General features: G+C 26.6%; 1 protein-coding gene across 3 annotated transcripts in view; it reads right to left on the bottom strand.

The window, feature by feature from the left end:
- The window catches only part of LOC136071939 (uncharacterized), a 200,667-nt gene that overhangs the window by 59,466 nt on the left and 118,693 nt on the right, over window positions 1–22,508 (bottom strand). For all 3 annotated transcript variants that reach the window (XM_065797810.1, XM_065797812.1, XM_065797811.1), the window contains 8 exons: window positions 10,213–10,417; window positions 7,636–8,766; window positions 6,696–6,779; window positions 6,277–6,516; window positions 5,881–6,169; window positions 5,643–5,783; window positions 5,296–5,421; window positions 5,045–5,207 (listed from right to left, as the gene is read on the bottom strand). In XM_065797810.1, coding sequence (XP_065653882.1) covers window positions 5,045–5,207; window positions 5,296–5,421; window positions 5,643–5,783; window positions 5,881–6,169; window positions 6,277–6,516; window positions 6,696–6,779; window positions 7,636–8,766; window positions 10,213–10,417 — 2,379 coding nt within the window. The remainder of the gene's footprint in view (window positions 1–5,044; window positions 5,208–5,295; window positions 5,422–5,642; window positions 5,784–5,880; window positions 6,170–6,276; window positions 6,517–6,695; window positions 6,780–7,635; window positions 8,767–10,212; window positions 10,418–22,508) is intronic.

Raw genomic sequence — 22,508 nt, forward strand, 5'->3', positions numbered from 1 at the left:
AATTTGTGGTTGAAAGTCACTTGAAAGTTCCTTAATTTTTCTAAATATGGCAATCTAAATACTTTCTTTTTGCCCAGTCATAGGGACATGAAACACAGGAAAGACAATGTCACAATGCACAATGGAGATATTTAGAAGTTGACTATTGAAGATGCTAGAAACAATGCAAAATGTTGCATCAATGAAAATAATTGTAGAGCCTGAAAAAAATAAACAAATTTTTAAATAATTGTAGTCCTGAAAAATATTACAAAAATAGAATATTCTGAGCATAGTATTGCCCAAGCTGAGGTTAAAAGATGTTGAATGAATTTCCAAAAAAAATTTTCACAAAAAGTCATCAATAAGCCTATTGAGCTAAATTACTGTGCTACCTGAGAGTATTTGTAGTAGTGCTGATGAACAAAACAGTATGACCAACTGGTCTTCAAATCTGACGATTCCTATCAGAATGGTAGATGGATTTGGCACCGATATTGCCAATACCGCTTCTTCTACACTGTTGGAATTTGCACTATACTGAGTTTTTCTTGCACCATGAAGTAACTGTTCACATTTTAAGTAGTATAAAGCACTTTTAACCTTTTCAGGACAGTCTTGAATGATTTCTATGTAAATCTGGCGTAATGGACTTTGTGTAGTTGCAGCTTTCAGTCTCATTTTTTCCATTGCTTCCAAATGGCTAAAATCTTCTGTTTTAGAATCACAAGAGTGGCCTTGCATTGTCTTAAGTAAATCACTTCCTTCACCTATTTTTGCAGATCCAACACACAGTTGATAGTTTTTGCACTTTAAATAAATGTAACCGTAGTGATTCTTATTATTTACATAGCAATTATTCCCAGCTATATAGAGGAATGAATTTCTTTCTTCACCTTCAACTTTTTGATACTCCATTCTGTTTTTATTGTTCCACCAACTATGAGATGTTTTTGAAAATAAACAATGTTATTTTTCAATTTATTATATAAGACTGTTTTCCAAACAGCATGCGCTTTAAAATTATATTACAAATGCTTAAAACTTTTAAAATTTATAAACAAATTTGACGCTAAAGTAATTTGGTGCTAAAACTTACAGTTGTAAACCTTTTCAATGAATTTAGGTTCTAAAATCACTTATGACTTTCGATCAAAAATTCGATCAGAATTTTTTTGGTTTTAAAATTATTTATAACTTTTCAAATGATAATTCCATCGAAATTTTTTCAGCTCTTAAAGCATTTATGACTTTCGATTGAAAATTTAATTGAAATATTTTCAGATCTAATTTTTTTCGTGAATATTTTTGGTTTTGTAATAAATTTCTCATATTCATTTCTAAATTGAAATTCAGGATTCGGTTGAATCATAGGACGCCTTTAAGTGTCATCAACAACTAAGAGACATTTTAATATTAAAACAATTTATAAAATGCAAAAGTACATTAAGTTTTATTGTAATTTAAACAACTGCAATAACTATGAATAGAAAGTTTTTTATTTAATGGTGTTTTTGTTTTTGTTTTTTATTGTTTTAAAATATTTTTAAAACATGGGAGGAGTGTTGCTACATCAACTGAAAAACAGGTAAATAGGTAAAACATCCAAGGAGTGTTTCTTTTTTACTGTAAAACATGCACGGAGTGTTGCTACATCAACTATCTTATAGCCTGCTGCTACATCGACTATCTTATAGCCTGCTGCTCCAAGGAAGTGCCGCTCCATCGACCGAGGGTTTGGTTTGGGATAGCAATCTATCATTTTTAAAAAATTTACCCAAGTTTTTAAACTTTTACTGGCCTGGTTTATTAGCACTCAATTTAAAACAACAGCTTATGGAAGAAACTTTTCTACTACCATTTAGGACTATATATATATATATATATATATATATATATATATATATATATATATATATATATATATATATATATATATATATATATATATATATGTATATATATATATATATATATATATATATATATATATATATATATATATATATATATATATATATATATATATATATATATATATATATATATATATATATATATAGGGCTCGAATTAAGCATATCGCGATTGCTTTTCAGACCTTCACCATTAGTTTTTTTTTGAAAAAATACTTTTGTGATTTTTTATTTTTCCATTTGGTTGTTTATTTTTTTTCTTTCTAATTTAGCATTTTTTTTGGCAATTCTAAAAAGTAATGTTTTTGTCTAAGTTTTTTTATTAGGGTTCCTAAAGTATGTCATGCTAAACTTATCTTTTAAAAAGAAGCATGATCATTTGCTCTTTCGCGCTGAGAATTTCATTAAATGCAAAGAACTTTTGAATTTAAATTACTTTATATCTCTGCATGGAAGCCAATAATATGAAATAAAGGTCATTAAAGCGAAAAGTTTAAAAAGGAAAAGGCGTTAAAGCAAATTGTTTCTTTATTCTTTTTTTTTTAACAAGACATTTTTTAATCTTTGTTTTTAAAACGTTGCACCAAATTAACTTATTATTAATAATTTAAATTATTATTTTATCAGCAATTGTATATTATTAATTTTACTACTTTAAGTATATTAAAATATATATTAAATTTGTTTTTATTAAAAAATTTTTCTAATAACCAATGCTAATATTAACCAGTAACTTTTTTGCTTCAACGTTTTTTGCTTTAATGGTTGCCCTGAACCTTTTAAAGTTGATTTACTGAATGCATAAAGTACATCACAGTAAATTTACTTATAAAGTAAATCAAAACAAGCAGTTAAGCTACTACAGTAACTTACAGTCACTCAATTATTAACTTATCAACTACATTAATTTACTTAATATACTCAAAGACTCGCAAAAGTTAGCCATATAAATGTTTCTATTTATATCTTATAAGTTGCTAACACATAATATAAGCTTTTTACTAAAAATTATTTTAACAAGAAATGTCGAATAAAATATGAAAAACGTGATTCCATTTTTTTATATTTAAGTTTTACTTAAAGCAATATTAAGATTAAACATTTTCTATAAATACGCAAGGTGTTTTTAGGATTTTCAAAAAAAAGAAATCTTTTTGAACAAAAAAGTTCTTCTAAAAAAATGTCTTGAAATTAAAAAAAAAAAAATATAGGAAGAATTCTAACATTGAATAATTATAAATTTAGTTACAGCAGCATATGCTACTGCAATAGAATTTATAAAAATTACGTACGCTATGCCACTGCAGTAGCATAGCGAGGGTCATTCCTGAAAGTTAAACGTATATCTAGCTACAATAACAATATTAGAACATATATAGAACATATTGCAAACGAGGAAGAAAATTTTTATTTAAATTGTAAACATTTTGAATAGTAAATTTTTTTTTGTTACTTGAAAAAAGTTTTTTAAGTAAAAACATTCTATTGCAAAATTAAACTAGTGGTTATTGCAAATGCTAAACCAAAAACCAAAAATTAAGTTATAAAAAATATAAATTCTTCTGTTAAGTATATGCTTAAATTTTTTTTTGGAAAAATTTTTTTCGAAAAAAAAAATTTTAGCATATATTTAACGAAATATAACAATTTAATGAAATATAAATTAATTTATTAAACCAAATTTTTTTTCTCACTTTTTGTTAAAAAACAATTTGAACGAAAAAATTGAATGAAAAATTGAATGAAAACATTAAATTAAAAACCATATGATTGAAAAAATTATTTATACTTAAATTTTTAATACATTTATTATACTCAGATTTTTAATAGTAATAGCAATAAATTATAAAAAGCGTGGTATCTAATATTTTTTTGCTTCGACCATACTCGTTTGATCTAAAGATATGCATGCTTATGCATTTTTTTTAAAGTTAAACATTTCTATTTATTTAATTAGTTTTATTTTAAACGCATTTTATATTATTAATGTTTTAAAAACTTAACTTTATAAAACAGCAACATGAACAGCGACATGAACAGCGACACGAACGCGTCACAAAGTTGTTTTATATTAAGCTTTAAACTTTGCAGATTACTGTATTGTTGTTTTATTGCTTTTTACAATAACAATTCAATATTCTTTAAAAATAACACCTGTTTTATCATCAGCATGAACTTATTAAATAGTTTTCTATAACTAATTAAAGTGGTCTAAATATTGTAATATTTGCATTTTTAATTTTACTTTTTTAAGTATCATGTTCATAAAAACAATTACTAAAAGTATCATGTTCATTAAACCAATTACTAAAAGTATCATGTTCATAAAAACATTTATATATATATATATATATATATATATATATATATATATATATATATATATATATATATATATATATATATATATATATATATATATATATATATATATATATATATATATAGTTCAATAGATTGTCGCATTTGGGAGTAGGGAAGAAAAAAAAAGATTCTTATGCCAACAAATACGTCACTTTTAATTACTTTTGACTTTCGTCCAACATTTACGTGTTGTCAGAAAGTTAAAAGCATTAATTTAATTACAAATTATTCGTTTTTTAATTACAAATTATTCGTTTTAAACCGCAAAAACGCAAATTTAATTGACCAGAATGTTTTTAATAACATTCTGAATGTTTTTAATAATATAAACAATGTTTTTACTTTTATTTTTTTTATTAAAATGTTTTTATTTTTATTTTTTTACTATAAATCATGTATGGAGTGTTGCTACATCGACTATCGTACAGCCTGACTCGCAACAAAGTGCTGCTACATCGACTGACAAATAGCCTGACTCGCAACGGAGTGTTGCTACATCGAATATCTTATAGCCTGACTTGCAAGGGAGTGCTGCTACATTGACTGAGGGTTTGGTTGGGGCAGGCAGTCTATCAAGTAACAAAAAAAAAAAATTCCGGTCTTGCATTTTAATTTTTACTTTTTTTCAACAAAACTTTCTGACAACCAGTTAGGAGTTTTCTTTAGTTTATGGAAAATAATGATTCGATAAATCAGCCATAATGATAAACAGATTTAGATGTATAGATGCATACACCCACATCATAACAAATTTATTAAAATTATATTTTGAAAATATAAAACTTACTGATGGAGCCATAATTTACAACATTTGCATTTGCAACAAAAAGATTTGAAACAAATTGAAGCAATGATCCAGTTGTATTATAAAATGTAACAAAACTTAAAGACTTGATATTTACTTCACCTAGAAATCCTCCAATATTTTTTGCAATATTTGCAGCAACAACCTTTACAAAATATTTTTTTTAACAAAATAATATTATTCTCACCTTGAGATAAATTAAAAAGATAAATCCAAAATATGATAAATTTTACCTGAGTATTTAGAACCAATTCTGATGGATAATTTGATAATGCTGAAAGACAGTCACTAGTAAGCTTAACATCATTCAAATTAGAAAAAGTAACATGAGCAAGCATTCCTATCATTTCATTACGAAGCTGTGTAAAAAATTGCAACCGATTACTTTTATTTTACTAAGTAGTAGTAGTAGTAGTAGTAGTAGTAGTAGTAGTAGTAGTAGTAGTAGTAGTAGTAGTAGTAGTAGTAGTAGTAAGTAGTAATAGTAGTAGTAATTATTATGATGTGTATAACATGATTTTAACAACAATTTAAAAATATTTATAATTTTTGTTTTTTATTGTCAAAAAAAAATACTTACAGTTTGATATTCATTTAAGTTTTGCTCTCTGTTAACAACTGAGGCTATGGCTTGAATTGAAATCATTAATTTTTGTGTGTCATTTTTATCAACCATAGAAAGTATGTTAGTTAAATTCATTTCTTGTAGATTTGGTAGAACCTAAATTTTTGTTTAAAACATGATTTAGTATCCTGTATTTATGCATAAGAATTATTTAGACATTTATTAAAAATATTTTTCATGAAAAAATATCCACCTGAATAAAAATGGCACTGAACTCAATAAAAGCTCCATATTTTCCGGCAATGCGTACATATAATTGAACAGTATAATTATTATGTTCATCGCCAGCTCCAAAAAGAATATTATTTAAATAAGACTGATGAAAAGTTTTAGAATTTAACAACATATAACCACTATTACTATTTAAAAATGTATGTTGACCATTGTCATAAAAAAAAAGATAACTTAATGAACCGTCTTCAGCTGACCATCCTTCACAGGTAACATTAAAACTTGTTTTTACAGCATATCCAATAAGAGGGCTAAACACATTAATAAAAAGGTAAATATGAAAGACAAAACAAGTTTTTTTTGTTTTGTTTCAGCCAAAAAAAATTATACTGCTCTTTGAAGCCTTTTTTTACCTTACCTGATGTAACAAGAACCGGGACGTGGCAAAGAGCAAGTTGTTTTTTTTATTTTAAAAGTTGATGAGAAGGACAATCCAGTGCAAGCCAATTGTAAGATAAAAGTGTAATTTTTTGATTCTAGCAGGACATCAGCATTAATAATTAGACTTGTATCATTAAAATTTATTGTAGGATTATTTCCAGAAAGTTCACTTGGGTTGTTTCCTTGATCATCTAATACTGTCCAATAAGGTTGTATTCTAAGTATTTCAAATATAAAAAAACATTTAGCAATATATAAACAATAGTTAAAAATTACAGACATAAGAAAAAAGTGTTGAAAAAGAATGAAACTATCTGCACTTTTGAATATTAAAAAAATCATTAACTTACTTTAATATGAAAAAATTTTCACAACTTTTAATATTTCACAACTTACATGCATCTTTCACAACCAGAACAATTGTATGAGAATACTGTGGATTGTTGAAAATTTAATCTTTCATTACAGTTTATCAAGCAACTAAAATAAAAAATTTAAATGCCCAAAAATCTTAAAATCTATAAATTTATTATAATATTTACTATAAATCTATAAATAATATTTACTATAAATCTATAAATAATATTTACTATAAATCTATAAATAATATTTACTATAAATCTATAAATAATATTTACTATAAATCTATAAATAATATTTACTATAAATCTATAAATAATATTTACTATAAATCTATAAATAATATTTATTATAAATCTATAAATAATATTTACTATAAATCTATAAATTTATAAAAAATTTTATTTTAAAGGATATGTTTAGTAAATGAATTTGATTATGGTAAATCATGTTAAATTATGTACCATAATTAAGATAACTGCTCTTAATTAAGGTTTCTTTTAAGCAACTTTGCTGAATAACCCCTGAAAAAACCCAACTTTTGTCAATTTTGTCAACTCCTATGGTGAAAAGTAAGAAGTAAAGAAGAGAAAGAAAAAATTTTTTTTTCAGACCAGAAAAAAAATTAAAGATTGTAAATGAATTGCAAAAAAAAAATGTTTTTTAAGATTATAAAAATAAATTAAAAAAAAAAAGGTTAAAAATAATTAAATTGTCCAACTTTTATTAAAAACAAGTTATTTTTCTGAAAAAAAAAACCCCACTAACAAATGAAGAATTTGTTGTACAAAGTCTTTATTAAGAGTTTAATAGATACATAACTTAGCTTACCACTAAAACATTTAATTAAAAATTTGAAGTTAAAAAAATCACATTATACATTAATTTAAAATTATAATTATAAATTATCATGATAATAATTATAAATAGTAAACGCCACAAAAAATCATATAAAATTCTACCAACTAATACATACATAAGTTGTACATCAAATACATTCTCACTGAACATTATTTCTTGAACAAAAGAACCTTCTTGTTGATAATAACCAAAACCTTTAGTAGCATAAACTTCAAACATATATGTCATACCCACTAAAAACATCTTTGTGTTAAAAAAAATAATTGGTCCACTGACATCCAGAAAAACCCAAGATTCATTTATACATAATTTAGAAGTAAATGCAACATCAGTTGACGCTATGATACCTGAAGAAAAATTTCTCATTGTTTTACATCTCCACTGAAAAGATATTCCTTCAAACTTAGCTTGCGGATCTTCAGGATCATAGCTTTTTTCCGCACTAATACTAAAATTATTATAAGCAGTGTTATTATCTATTACCTTCTTATGAGCAACTGTACGATAGAAACCATCTTCAATTTCAACAAACAAGGGTATCTTTACGACAGCAAAAAAAGCAGTAAAAACACTGGTAAAACTACTATATGTAAACAGCAGTGAAAGATTATATAAGCCTATTGCAATTTCATTTTTTTTTAAAGTATAGACAACTTGATAATTTAGAACAACAGCTGGAAATTTAAATTCGAAAGCCATGCCTGACATCACCCATTGAAAAGATGCATTTTCAATGATTGATTTTTCAAACTTTTTAGAAATATTTGCTGTAAAATTATAATCAACAGTGTGTAGAATACTAACTGGTTTTTCTTTAGTTCCATAATTAAAATAAATATCTGGCTGTGAAGATTTAAACACTAAAAGATTAAATGATTTGTTCATGGTCTGTACTGCATTCATTGCAATCACAGATACAGTGTAGTTACCTTCTATAGTGTAAATGTGTTTAACAAAAAATGGTAAAAGAATTAAATTTTGACTTTGGTCCCTAAACTCATTGAAACCATCCCCCCAATTAACAGTGTAGTTTACATAAGAACCTGATGTCTGACTTATGTTAAGCTGGAACTCATTGTTAACAAGTGTAACAAGTTGACTTGAACTATTGTAATCAAGCTTGATTTCTGATAAATTACAATATACAGTCACATTTGTAAGACTAACATAAATTGTTGAATTACTGGTTTTAGAGGAAAGATTTATTACTTTTATTATGATGCAATACTTTCCACACTGAGAATACCTAAAAAAAAGTTAAAGCTTCTTATTACATCTAAAAAAAATTACACTTTCTATAATGAATTTTACATCTATATGGGTTATATACTATATATACAAATCTTTACAATTTATATGAAAAACAAGGAGACTCAGAAAATTACAATTAGTCATGTGAAGATATTTTATATGTTAATAAATTTAAAAATTAAAACATTTTTTTATTTAATAAATTATTTTTTTTTTTATAAGATATTAAATCCACTATTTTTAATTTATAAGAAATCACTAGATTGTGACTAAGTCCCTAACGTATGGCGAGAAGCAAACATAACAGCCATAACATCTGTAGTATGCAAGATACTAAAAAAAAAATACTTTAAAAAATAAATAGTTTGAAACTTCACTTGTAAGAAACTGTTCTGCAAATACCAACACATATTTTCAAGTACAGCTTTGTTTTATTCCAAAAACTTGAAATTCTCTATCTCAAGTTTGTTAAAACCTTTGACAAAGTCAAACCACAAGAGCTGACTCTATAAGTTTAGAAAAGACCTCAATCCAGTAGAAAAACCATACACTGGTTTAGGTATTGCTTTATAATTTTTGTATTTGTATATTATTTGTATTTGTATTTTTTTTAAACCCAACATACAAATATTTGTATTTTTATTTTTTTTAAACTCAACATACAAATATTTGTAGTTGGTTAATGCAGTTACATATATTTGAATTTGTATTAATTTGGTTAATGCAATTACATATATTTGAATTTGTATTTGGAAATCTAAAATTGCAAAAAAGTTTTTGGTAAAAAAAAAAATTCAACTGAAAGTAACAAAAATCTCATTCCCTACAAAAGTATACTTATACGAACAGACTCAAGATCCTCGATTTTACAATCCTAGAAGAATGACATATAAGAGGAGATCCAATACAATGCTTTATATATGAAAAAAATTAGAAGTGGACTTATGTTTGTGCAGACTCTCTGCAAAGCCAACCAAACCATCGAAGCAAACTAAAGAGAAACTATTGAAGCAAACTAAGAGAAATAATTACAAACTGTAAATATAAATTAAAGTAAGAGGAGAAGTATTGAAGCAAACTAAGAGAAATAATTACAAACTGTAATCAAAGACATAATTTTTTTACCAACCAAAGTGCATCAATTTAGAGCCAACTTCCAGACTACATTGTCAATATCAAGTCGACCAACCAGTTCAAAAACAAGCTGGGTTTGTGCCAGAAGCTACTATGGCACCTTATTAACAACTATAGTAATCCACTCATTCAAGTTATGTGGCAGCTATTATTAGTAACTAACTAACAAATATCAAAATTATGAATTAGTATAAGAAAATAATGGAAATGTGGTTTAAAATAGAACAATAAAAATAGAACAGAAGAATCATTTTCTTTTATTATTAGTTAAAAAAATATAAAACTTTAAAGAATATTAATACTGAACTTGTGCGAAAACACTAAACCGACAGGAGAAAAATCAGCTACATTTGGAGTAAAAATGTTTAAATTCGGAGGCGTGTCATCACCAAAGTCTAACTCAATCTTCAACTTTGTACCATTTACAACAGTGACAACAACTTCAATGTTTTTGCCATATAAAATATTTCCTTCAATGTAGATACCAATACCATTTCTTCCAAACATAAATTCTATTCAAAAGAAAACAATTAATAAAAAATAAAAAGTATTATTTAAAGGCACACTAACAGGCACATTACCTTAATTAAAAACATTACCATAATAAAAAGATAAAATCACATAAAAGTTACTAAAAAATTGTTTTAATTTGCATCTAAAAAAAAATTTAAGTTTGTTTAAAAATAGGTAAAATTAAGTCAAAATAACTTTACTTTTTAGAGAAAAAAAAAAAATTAATAAATGATTTAAATAAAATAAACTTACTAAAAACTTATGTCTGTGATATATGTGGTTTCTTTTTATAATTTAAAAAGCAACTTTTGTCTTTAATCAATTTTTTAAATTTCATGTAGTTATTTGGATACACAGAAAAATATACTAAACTGAACTTATTGCAATAGAACAATGTAAACAATGGTATAATGTATGCAACAGTATAAAATTAATGTATTCTATATTTTTACTTCACTTAATTATGCAAAGGTTGTCAAATGTTGAAAAAAAAAAAAAAAAAAAAGAAATTTAAAAAAAATTTTAGTATTCAAAATGTAGTTCTCTCTTTTTTATCATCTTTAAAAGGTACACTTCTCAATTTAAAGCAAAATAAACTCCTAATTTTGAAATAATCGTATACTGTCACTAATATCTAGAATATGTTTATTTTATGTTTATATGTTTATAAATTCCCACTCACAAAGACTCAAAGTCTTTTAAGAACATACATATATTGTGGTTATATATGAAATGATGAGTCCATTTTGACAACTTGAAAAAAATATTGAACCATATTGAAGCTGGAGAAAAAATGGAAACAATGTTGCTTACACTTTGGCAATTGTTTTGATGGTGCAAATAACCAAGTTGCTGAAACAAATCTATTTGTAAAGTATAAACTGCTAATACAAATCTACTTACTGTTGTTCAGCTATGCCCTTTGATACTATACTATTGTTGGATATAAAAAATAATAACTTTATAAATTTTAAGAAAAAAGTTTTCACAGTTTCAATTAGCTCTAGTTAAAAATGGAAAAAAAATTGAAACATAAAAAGCATTTTGATGAATCAAAAGAAGATCAGTTTGTAACAGATAATAACTCCAAATAAATTATTTAAAAAGAAAACTTTATAAAATTATATCAGTTTTGATCAAAAGAATAACAAAGGCGTAAAAATTCATAAATTTTTTGCATGAAAGTTCGGATATTTTGAAAATATGTCATGTTGATATATATAAGATTTGTACAAACTTTATGATAAAGATTTGAGTAATGGAAGAATTTCTATTTTTAACAGCTTTTACAGAAAAGTGACATACATGAGTCAAAGAGAACTGTTGAAAATCTATTGTAAGTTAACTTAAAATATTTTTTATCTAAAATCTTTTTTATCACCCTTGGATTTATGAAAAAGCACACACATGTGCATATGTAGGCAATTCCAGAGATAAAACAGTTGTTTTACATACATCCTGATCAAAGCCTTACAAAAATGGCAATAACTTTTAAGTCAATATAGATTACCCATTTGTGATCATTATATTAAAAAAAATAAAAAAATTTCTTTAAGGTTTTGACATGTTTCTCTTATCATGACCATATAAGCAACAAAGTATGTGAAGAAAAACTGATTTTTTGCTAGACTTTAGTGAGCTAAAAGCTGTTTTAACTTACCTTTCATTAAAATATGAGGCACAGAAAATGCATTAATTGACTCATAAGATGTAACACTGCTGCATTTGTTGATGTTTTAAGATAAAATGGTTGGTGACACAAGAAATGAAATGAATGTGCACAAGAATTGATTAAATGGCTAATACCAACCTGGAGTTGAAAACTTGTTTCCAATTATAACCATTGGTTCATTTGATTGAGAAATGAAGCACATACAAAACTTACATGACATAAGAGGAAACTATGACATTTGAAGCAATTCGAAAAAAATAAAACAAATGGAAAAAAACAATAAAATGGGTTGGTGTTCAAGAAAAACAAACTTCACAAAATAATTCCAGCAAAGTTGGTATTGAATATAAATTGTCTTTCTTGAATTTTTTGGTCATTATACTACATTATTTGTAAATTGTTAGATTAGGATCATAAAATAATAAAGATAATTGGAATAAACAAAATATTATTAGAACTATTATTTTATTAAATATATTATAATTATAATAAATGTTACATAATTTATTTTATTAGGAGTTTCAATTAATTCATAGTACTTTTTTCATTAAAAAAAGCCTTTTTATATAAAGTTGTTATATCAAATTATTGCATTGGTCATATGAAGTAAAGTTTTGAAGAGAAAGAGTAAAAAAAAAAAGAAAAAAAATTATGAAAATTATTCTATACATCATCGTAGTCGCTATTATTTCATGCAGACAGTTTTCTGACACTGGATCTGGGATTTCAGCACTGATAATACAATCAGCGTCTTCGGGCGTTCTTATTTTGTTGTTGGCATCCATACTAATGAATAATAAATGACAGTGAGGTGAGTCGCATTTTTAAAATTCAGTAACACCCATGTATGCAATGAAACGGCCAAGAATTTGGTCTTTTAAAATTTCATTCAGTATTATTTTAATTTGGTATGGAATACTCCGGCATTACATCTGGTCTGTCTAATAGTGCTTGATGTGGAAAAAGGTTTTCTGTGATTTCTGTTCATTTTTGGATTGCATGTAATCATAATAAATAAATCTGGTTTCCCATATTTTACTATGATAGCCATTATGTCTTGGTAAGATTGTATCATCGCTCTTGGACTCCCTGAAAACATTAAAGGTAATATAATCCTCCTTCCGACTTGGATCTTGGTAGTATCCATATTTTACTATGATAGCCATTACGTCTTGGTAAGATTGTATCATCGCTCTTGGACTCCCTGGAAACATTGAAGGTAGTATAATCTTCTTTCCAACTTGGATGTCAGTAGCATCATCCATTGCTAAATGATTTGCAAGCACGCAATAATGTTCACCTCGCAACTCAGTTTAATGCATTTGATCGTAATTTAGGCGATTTTGTTCTAATCTAATGTATGCGTTCACAATGTACTGCTGAAAGAGTTTGCCAGCAGGTAAAAGTGGGTTGTACTCATTTGGTCTAATCGCCAGTCGATAACTATAATATTCCATTTGTGTAATGCGAGCGCATTTTCGATGCAATGGTGCTTTGGTCAAATTTGAATGCCACCCACTTTCACATTTTGAAAAGAGAAGCGGATAGGTGAGTGGATCGCAACGGGAATTGATATCAACATCAATAAATTGTTTTTGACCGCTTTTGTAGTAAATTGCAAAGCTGTGGGTATGTAGTAATTCATAGTTTTCCAGCACAAGTATTGCTGCTACTTCATTCGTGATCAATGTGTTGTATTGTCGTTGATCCAAGGCGGGACTGATGTTAAAAACTAACTAAACCTGCAGCGCTGCACGCCCCTCCTCATGCTCTCATTTTCCTTCAATTTCGGCTATTTCTTTCATCACACAAAAGGTTTGGCATACAGGTTTACTCATTCAAGCAACTAGCTCAAATAGAGCATCAACTGCTTGTCACAGTTGGTATTCGTGACATGTCCCATTCATTTATCCACTGCCACTGTCAAATCAAGAATATAGAACTGTGCATATTGACGCGTGTTGGTACCACTTGGTTGTAAAGAGCCAATTTGGTGGTAAATCTGTCCGTGGATTCAAAAGCAATATAACCCACTCGCAGTGTGTCAATTTTTGCTACCATTGAAGCCATAGCTAGTGCGCTGTTGTAATGTCGAATATTTAATCTGAAGTTTTGCGCAATTTCTGTATATCCATCCAGCAACTGTTGTAATTCTAGTGGATAATTTTGAACTGATAATGGTACTGATATTTCAGCAGTCATTGTATTCGTTGTCTTATCGCTATATTCAGCTGCAAAATGAAGAGCGCCGCAATGGATACACTGATGGTTCATTTTTTCCAATATATTTTTCTTCTGGTAGTATTAATTTGAACACACCATCAAGCCCTGTCAGGGCTAGTTAGTATGTAAGATTTCTATTCTGACGTTGCCGATAATGTTGATGTCATTCTCGATCATTTTGCAATTCACTCTGCCACTGTTCAGCTGATTTTGTTAGGTGCTGTTTCAAATGCCGTTGTCAATCATACTCGTGAGTTCGTCACACTGCTTAGGTGTTTCTTTTTCTTGTTAAATCCTTTTTTTAATAATATTCAATGGTAAATCCTCTTCGTTTTCCGAAGTTGACGAATAAATATAATTCATAGCCATTATGTATTTGCTTATCAAAAATAAAGAAATCTCTGCAGAGAATACAAAATTGATAAACATCTGAAGGCGCTTATATATATCTTTTGGTTTTTCTAGAAAGTTCTAGGGGTCAAAAGTTTGACAGTTGAAAAAGTTCAAGAAACTTCGAGAAGTTCTAGAAACTTTAGAAAAGTTCTGGAAACTTCGAAAAGTTCTAGAAACTTCAAGAGGTTCTAGAAACTTTGGAAAAGTTCAAGAAAATTCTAATGTGTTTACATTTTAAACATGTTAGAATTTTCTGTTGTCATAAGCGCCCTAGCCTAAGGGTAGGACAGACGACTCTGTTTTATTATAGAGATAATTCATTACATAAAATAAAAATTATTATAATTAAAATATTAAATTATATATATATACATATTTATATATATATATATATATATGTATGTATATATATATATATATTTATATATATATATATATATATATATGTATATATACATATACATATATATATATATATATATATATATGCATATATATATATACGCCTATATATGTATATATATATAGTTCTATAGTTTGTTGCATATGGGAGTACGGAAGGAAAAAAATGATTCTTATGCCAACAAATACGTCACTTTTAATTACTTTTAATTACTTTTGACTTTCGTCCAACATTTGCGTGTTGTTAGAAAGTTAAAACCATTAATTTAATTACAAATTAATTGTTTTTAAAAAAAACTGCAAAAACGCAAATTTAATTGAGCAGAATGTTTTTAAAAACATTCTTAATGTTTTTAACAATATAAACAATGTTTTTATTTTTATTTTTTTTAATAAAATGTCTTCATTTTTATTTTTTTTAATAAAATGTTTTTATTTTTATTTTTTTTTACTGTAAATCATGCGCAGAGTGTTGCAACATTGACTATCTTATAGCCTGACTCGCAACAAAGTGCTGCTACATCGACAGACAAATAGACATATATTTATACATATATATATATATATATATATACATATAAATATATATATATAGACATATATACATATATATATTTATATATGTATGTATATATATATATATATATATATATATATATATATATATATATATATATATATATATATATATATATATATATATATATATATATATATATATATTTATTTATATATGTATATATATAGATGAGTTTGAGCAAAATAAAAAACAGTTGTAACATTCAAAAAGAATGTTTTATTTTTTCAAATATTTATAATAAATTTATAATAAATAAATAATAAATTTGTTTTGCAAATTTATTTAAAATGTTTAATACTATTAACTGCATTTTAATAATAGCTCAATTGAAACTAATATTTCATTTAAATTAGTAAATTTCTTCAACGAAAAACATTTGGCACTTCTTTTTATTATTTTTTTTTCTTTGCAACAAATGTGCCTTTGAAAAAGAATTGCAGTTTTTTATGCAATCAATGCTTTATTTCAAAAATGACTTTTGCATTTTTTATCTTAGTTACACAGATAATACTTATAAGTGTTTTATAAACAACTTTGCGAACTTGACCATATTGTCACCTGACCATACTGTCATTAATGTTATAATTGTTTTATACAGTATTTCACACCAAAAATTTTAGGGGAAAAAATCTCTCTGCACTGCATATCTGTGTTTGGAAAGAAAAGAAAAATTTCTTTTTTTTTATAATTCTATTATAACTTAGTATTATAATAATGTAATAAATATATTCACATTTATAATACTAAAATTCTGCTTTACTAAAAACAAATTATTGTTGTAGTATAAAATAACTTATACTATAAAGTCAACAAGTTGTTAGCTATTTATATAGTTAAAATGCGATTTTAAGCACTACAAAAAAACGAGTGACTGTTATGCAAAAAAAAAATAAACCATTGCTTTTTGTAAGCAAAAAAAGTCAATGAACTTTGTCTTTTTTATTCAAATTATAATTTTTTTTAATATAAAAAAAAACTATACTTTTGCAAGAGCCATAAATTGCTCCTGTAAATCAATTTGAGGGAGTCTGATCGAGCGTTAAAGCTCACTATTCCTATTAGGGCCTTTATATATATATATATATATATATATATATATATATATATATATATATATATATATATATATATATATATATATATATATATATATATATATATATATATATATACACACATATATTTCTCCAATTCTCTTGTTTCATGCAAGTTTCTTTCAAAAAATTGATTAAAATTTTCTGTTCTAAACTGTCTTTATTTTAAAAGACAAACCCCCCCTTCCTAAAAGTTTTCACGGTGCGAGTAAATATAGATATGTGTATGATAAAGTAAAAATGAATATGTAGACTTGGGTTGCCTAGTGGTACCAGATAACCAAATTTTAGGAAGGTTGACTAAATTGTGAAGGGTGACTAAAAAGTATTAATAATAAGGGCACATCTTTAATTCCACCACTCTTGCATTTTTCAGACTTTGTCACCTCACCTAAAGACAAAGCTGAACTGTTTGCTAAAAACTTTTCATCAATATCATCTCTTGATTCCACTAGTTGCGTTCTATTGATATTGCCAACAAACAGGTTGATCCATTGCTTGACATTCGTATCACTCCAGCTTCTGTATCTAAAATGATTTCCTGCTTAGACTCTTCTACAGCCTGTGGCCCAGACAACATACCTGTTATTGTCTTGCAGATGTGTTCTCTGGAGCTGTTGTCTATACTCTAAAAACTATTTAACAAGTGCTTATCAGAGTCTTGTTTTCCAGCCTGCTGGAAAGTGGCATCTGTTATCCCTATCTTCAAAAATTCTGGAGAGTGATCTGATTCGTTTAACTACCGTCACAGTAGTCTTCTTCTTATCATAAGCAAGGTTTTTGAATCTTTAATTAACAAACACTTAATTTCTCATCTTGAATCTAATAACTTACTTTCTGACCATCAATATGGATTTCGATCTTCTCATTCTAGAGCTGACTTGCTAACATTAATAACCAATAGATTTTATCGTGCATTAGATAAAAGTGGAGAGGTTAAGGCCATCGCTCTTAACATTTCTAAAGCTTGTGATAAAGATTGGCATGCTGGTCTTCTCCATAAGCTTTCTTCTTACAGTATATCTGATTACACCTTTAAGATCATTGAGTCTGTTCTTTCCAATTGTAGTATAAAAGTTGTCCTTAATGGACAGTACTCTTCTTCATATTTTGTCACTTTAGGGGTTCCTTAAGGTTCAATGCTTGGCCCAATACTCTTTTTAATTTACATTAATGATCTTACCGGTATTCTCACATCCAAGATAGCATTGTTTGCTGATGATACTACCATTTATTCTTGTTATGATAAGAAGTCAACACTCTCTGATTGCTTGGAGGGAGCATTTGAGCTTGAAAAGGATCTCACTTCTGCTACAGCATGCGGATCACAGTGGCTGGTGAACTTTAATTCAGATAAAACTCAAATTTTTTCAGCAAATTGTTATAGCAATAATTTAGATCTTCCTATATTTATGAACGGTAGTGTACTCAATGAGTCATCTACCCTTCATCTCCTGGGATTAACTCTTACTTCCAATATTTCTTAAAAACCATATATCAAATTCGTTGCAAAATTAGCATCTGCTAAGGTTGATCTCTTTATCAAGCTTGACACTACCTTACTCCAGATTCTATTGTCTATCTCTTTAAATCTCAAATCCGTCCTTGTTCTTGTATGGAATACTGTTGCCATATCTGGGGTGGATCTTCTAATGATGCCCTTACTCTTTTAGACAAGGTGCAAAAACACATTGTAAACATAGTTGGACCTGCTCTTGCAGCCAACCTTCAACCATTATCACATCATCGTAATATTGCTTCTCTTTTTACAAATCTCTTTTGCTTCTACAAATACTATAATGGGCACTGCTCTAAAGAGCTAGCATCTCTTGTGCCATCTTCTAAAATTCATTCTTGTGTTACATGCCATTCAATTAAGTCTCATCCTTTTTCTGTGACTGTTCCTAAGTGCTCCAAAAACTCATATTTTTCTAGTTTTTTTCCTTGAACATCAGTTTTTTGAATTCGCTTCCTTCATCCTGCTTTCCTGATTTATATAATTTGCAATCCTTTAAGTTGTCTGTCAATCGTTATCTTGCTCTACAATCTTCATCTTTGCTTTTCCAGTAACTTCCAACTTTAATTAGTGGTTGCTTTTAGCCTTGTTGGAAGCGAAGATGTTTGAAAAAAAAATACTCCTAATATTATCTATAATACTAATAAAACTTTATTTTTAAAAGGTCAGAGTTTGTTTTCTACATTTTTTATTATTAAATAGAACGTAAGAAAATTGTACGAGCGTTTAAATGTATTTAATAAAATTCTTCCTAAATAATAACTTCAAATTTTTTTTGTTTAAACTAAAATACTATTTTATTCTTATTTTTTTATGAATTTTATTTAAAGATTTAGAGATAAAGCAATGGTATTAAATTTGCCTAAAAAAAAATTTTTAACAGGCCTTGTTAAGAAGCGTTACGCAGTTTGCTTTTTTTGTAAAAGTCGAAAGTGTTCAGTTAAGCGAAAACTTTTTTTGTAAAATTTGAACGACGTAAGCATTCAGTGAAAACCTTTTTTTTTTTTCTTTCTAAATATGTGAATTATTTTTTAAATTGTTTATTTGATGTTTATTTAGAAAATTTAACCGCAACTAAAAATTTTTCAAAGAAACAAATTGTTTTGTAAAAAACTTTTTTAATTTTAGAATACATTAAATTAAATACGATTTTATAAATTTAAATTTAGTTTTGAAGGAATGTAAAATAGTAAAACGCTGAGTGAACAATTTAGTTTTAAATGAATGTTAAATAGTTTTAACATTCATTCGAAACTAATTTTACTAAAGTTTTTTTCTGATTGTCTGTCAAGTCATTATGTAAAATGTATTATCATTACGTAAAATATAAGTCTCTCCATCATAGATTATCATAGATTATTATAAACAAAAGGAAATTAAAAACATTTTATAAAAAGCGGAGAAGTGCTTTTTTTAAAAGAATTCTTTTTATAAATGTATTTTTTGTTTCTTATTAATTCAACATCGCGTAAAGTTCTTTTGTTGTAATGCGTTTAAGAACATAAATTTTGTTTACAAATATCTTATTAGTAACTGATATGATCTATCTATAAATTGTTTATAATTTTTAATAAAAATACTACATTAAATACGTAGAATTAAAAAAAAAAAAAAGATTATGTTAAATATAAGATGGTTTTAAAAAATATAATCTTTTTCAACTTTTTCAACATTCATAAATTTTAAGGAAATATAATCTTTTTCAAACATTGAATTTAGATTAAACGAATAATTTTTTTTTTTTTGTTATTCACCTCCTCAAGGCCACTACAGATGAGGAGGCTACTTAATAGTGGTTATAACCCTCTCTCAACTCTACAAATCCGAAACACAAAACTTGACGAACATGGCCGCTGCGCAGAGAAACAAGTTGACTAGTTGTTAAACTAGTTTAAATAATTTTTAGCAAAGCTTAAAACTAAATTTAACTTGTGTTCTAAAAAGAGAACTACTTTATGTAGGGCAATTGTTTCTTTAATATTTCCTAAACCTGGAAATATTAAAGAAACAATGACTGAATGGCAAAAGCAGCAAAAAAGGATGAAAACTTTCAAATCAAAAACATGGCTTCATGCATGTGTAAGAAAAGATTTTAATAAAATTAGCCAAATAAAAAAAGACTTGTTTATTTGTTCTTTATACTTTATAGAAAATAGTGAAGCATCTGAAACACATCCTAATCCATTATTAGCTACGCTTACTGTTGATAAACTTCAAAAGAAATTACAAAAAAGAAAAGCACCAAAAGTAAGAAAACACGATACTTTATCATTAGTATAAAAAAAAAAGGCTGTTCGATTTTCTGAAATATCACAAAAAGGTCTTCTGAAATATCATTTAAAATATCTTTAGAAATACTGTATCAAGTTTTTCCAGAAATATCTGGTGTAATTGATTCATATCCTCATTCCAAAACTCAAAATGATAACTTTTTAAATAGTATCAATATTGTATTTAATAGAAATAATAAAGAAACTCAAACCAATTACAATAAGTATACTCTGCGATCAAAAGTAAATATTTCATCCAACTAAGTTTGAAGCATTATTTGATTTTCTTGGTCCAGCAAAATATGAATTAAACTACTGGAATTCTATAACCAAAAATATTACATGAAAGAAACCAAACCAATTTTTTTTGAACATTAAAGAATTTGCTACTCTTTTAAGTAACCGACGTGGTTATAACGACGTGGTTATAACCGACGTGGTTATAACGACGTGGTAACATTGCCACATTTGCTCATATGAATTGTGTCAGAGAGTCTTACATATGTAGCATATTTAACACATGGATAATGTTTATTTTTTCTCACTTTAAAGATTATAGGGTTTTGATGTTTCCACTTCCACAATAATTTCAAAAGTTTCTTCCACAAATTTTTAAAAATTTCAATAACATAAGATGCTCAGTTGATTGTACTAAATTTTTCTGTAAAATGCAACGTGATTAAGGTAAAAAGGGCAATAGCTATTCTTTTTATAAGCATGTACCATGAAATGTGTAATTGCTGTAAATCTTAATGGAGCTGCTTGTTTTGTTTAAGACCTTTATAAGGGTAAGATTGATGATGTTGCAATTTTTTAACAGTGTGGTATTTTGTCTTTTATTATTCCTGGTGATTGTATATTAGTTGATAAAGGCTTCACAATACAAGTTCTACTGCGACCAAAACAAGAAACAATATACATTCCTGCATTTCTTGAAAAATGAAAATCACTTACTAAAGAAGAAGAGTTAATTGCAACAAAAGAAGAGTTAATTGCAACAAAGCATATTGCTAAAGCCCATATTCATATAGAATGTTATAATGAACAATTAAAAAAAATTAGAATTATTAATTCCACAATTCCTATTGCTTTGCAACTTGTTTATGTTGTAGCTTGTTAACTTTCAAGATTGTTAATTCAAGTAAATCATGATTTTTCCAAAAGTTTTAGCAATTGCTATAATCCAATCATAACAGTTATTTTCATAGCTACATATTTTAAAAATTATATTTTTGGCTATAACTCTTTGTTTATTTGTTTTTATTTTTACTCAAAGCTATTAAACAGTATTGTGAAATAAGCTAGAGCAACATAGCCTTGTTTTGTCTTGATAGGCTGTTAATGGTCAAAAAAGTATAGACTTTTTGTTATAAAAAACATCTTTGTTTAAATCACTGTATGAAAATAAAGCAATAATTGAGAATATCTTTTGTTTTGTTTGACAAATAGAATTTCTTTAAATTCTAGTCCTGCATACTCTTGCGTGCCTAATATCTGGGATGGGATGATTATTAAATTTATGAAAATTTCATCTCAAGCTTATTAAGGACTATATTAAGCCTAATATCTTTCCAATGTTTATTAATTTATCATTAAAAAAAACTTAAATCTAAAAAGAAAAATCAGAGTAAACTGGCCTTAAAATTTAGAAAATTAGAAAACATATATTATCAGTCACCGATAAGAATAAAAAGATGATCTTGGTTTGTCAAAAATTAGCATTAGTTTTATTCATAACCATAGTATCAAACTAGTATATAAGCATACTTGATCCTATTAAAATAAAAAATGCACATTTAGCCTCAAGCCACACTAGAATTAAATTGTTTTGTGCCTGACCTGTAAAAAAATCCCACACACCCTTTTATTATGAACCACCTCTCCCAACCTTTGTTTATTAGATTTGGACTACAATTCCCATCACCCCCTATGAGAAAATA

Source organism: Hydra vulgaris, chromosome 05 (genome assembly GCF_038396675.1).
Source record: "Hydra vulgaris chromosome 05, alternate assembly HydraT2T_AEP".
NCBI lineage: Eukaryota > Metazoa > Cnidaria > Hydrozoa > Anthoathecata > Hydridae > Hydra > Hydra vulgaris.